Source organism: Brassica oleracea, chromosome C3, assembly GCF_000695525.1.
Source record: "Brassica oleracea var. oleracea cultivar TO1000 chromosome C3, BOL, whole genome shotgun sequence".
Lineage (NCBI taxonomy): Eukaryota > Viridiplantae > Streptophyta > Magnoliopsida > Brassicales > Brassicaceae > Brassica > Brassica oleracea.
Window position 1 is genome coordinate 3,857,940 of NC_027750.1, and position 1,099 is coordinate 3,859,038.

The 1,099-nt window shown below is 44.6% G+C and overlaps 1 protein-coding gene across 1 annotated transcript in view; it reads right to left on the reverse strand.

Annotated features, from left to right (window-relative positions):
* LOC106329688 overlaps window positions 1-504 on the reverse strand; it is a 7,384-nt gene extending 6,880 nt beyond the window's left edge. Inside the window, exons 1-2 of the mRNA XM_013768355.1 lie at window positions 421-504; window positions 25-342 (exon numbers count right to left, since the gene is read on the reverse strand). Of these exons, the coding sequence (XP_013623809.1) occupies window positions 25-342; window positions 421-504 (402 nt within the window). The remainder of the gene's footprint in view (window positions 1-24; window positions 343-420) is intronic.
* Window positions 505-1,099: the final 595 nt, after the last annotated feature.

Below are 1,099 nucleotides of genomic sequence, written 5' to 3' on the forward strand. Positions count from 1 at the left end.
TGCATCTGACTTGACAAGGCAGACTCCGGGCGTGGACGCAGACTGACTGTAGATCGCCGGCTTTGAAGTCTGGGTGGTACATCCTTGACTGTGACCCCACTCTCGAGCTGATGCAATGGCTTTAAAAATCACTTCCTCCACTTTGATGATCCTGTTGTTGAATACGAGTTGGTTTCTTGCTACCCACAGTTGCCATGCGATCCATGGAGCCAAACAGCCCAACACCACTCCCGTGGGAGGTAAAGATTTCCTCGAGCAGAGGCTTGTCCATAGGTTTTTTAGCTCCAAATCTAAAGATCCACTGATCTCAATAGCAGGGAACACAGGGGCAGAGTTCCATACCTGTTGAGCAAACCCACATTGAAGGAACAGATGATCTATAGATTCAGGTAAATTACACCTTTTACATTTTCCATCTACTTGTATATGTCTAGCCAGCAGAGCCTCTCCCACTGGAAGAGCTTCATGGAACGTTTTCCACAAAAAGAGTTTTATCTTCGGCATGGTCTGAAGTTTCCAGACATTCTTTCGCCAATCAAAGTTCTAGTTAAGCGTTGTATCACGTGGCAGGAGAGCTGCTGCATACCCCGTCTTTGTAGTGAAGTTTCCAGATTCAGTGTTCAACCAGATTAGCTTGTCTGGGGCTCCCGTTAAACTCGGTTTTATTGCTAGGATCCTCTGTTCTTCAAATGGGAGTACTTGCCTAATTTTCTCCACGTCCCATTCTATTTTTCCTGGTAAAAATAGGTCATTCGCTCTGGACCCCCTCCTTTTCAGTATTATTGATTAGGTCGTTGAAATCGCCAGTCACAAACCATGGAGATTCACGGGAGTAGTTTAGAGAGATCAGTTGATCCCAAAGTTCTCTTCGCTTTGGTTTATTAGTATCTCCATACACAAATGAGGCATAAAAGACTTTTCCTTCATAGGTAACACAAGTGTCAATACAATTAGGCGATGCACTCAGTATTTGGAGATTAATTTCTTGCTTCCATAAGAGAATTAGGCCTCCTGCCCCATGCCCTACTGGTGAAACCAGGTATCTGTTGTCGTACTTCAGTTGCTCCGTTTTCTTGATGACGAAGCTATCGGGATTTTT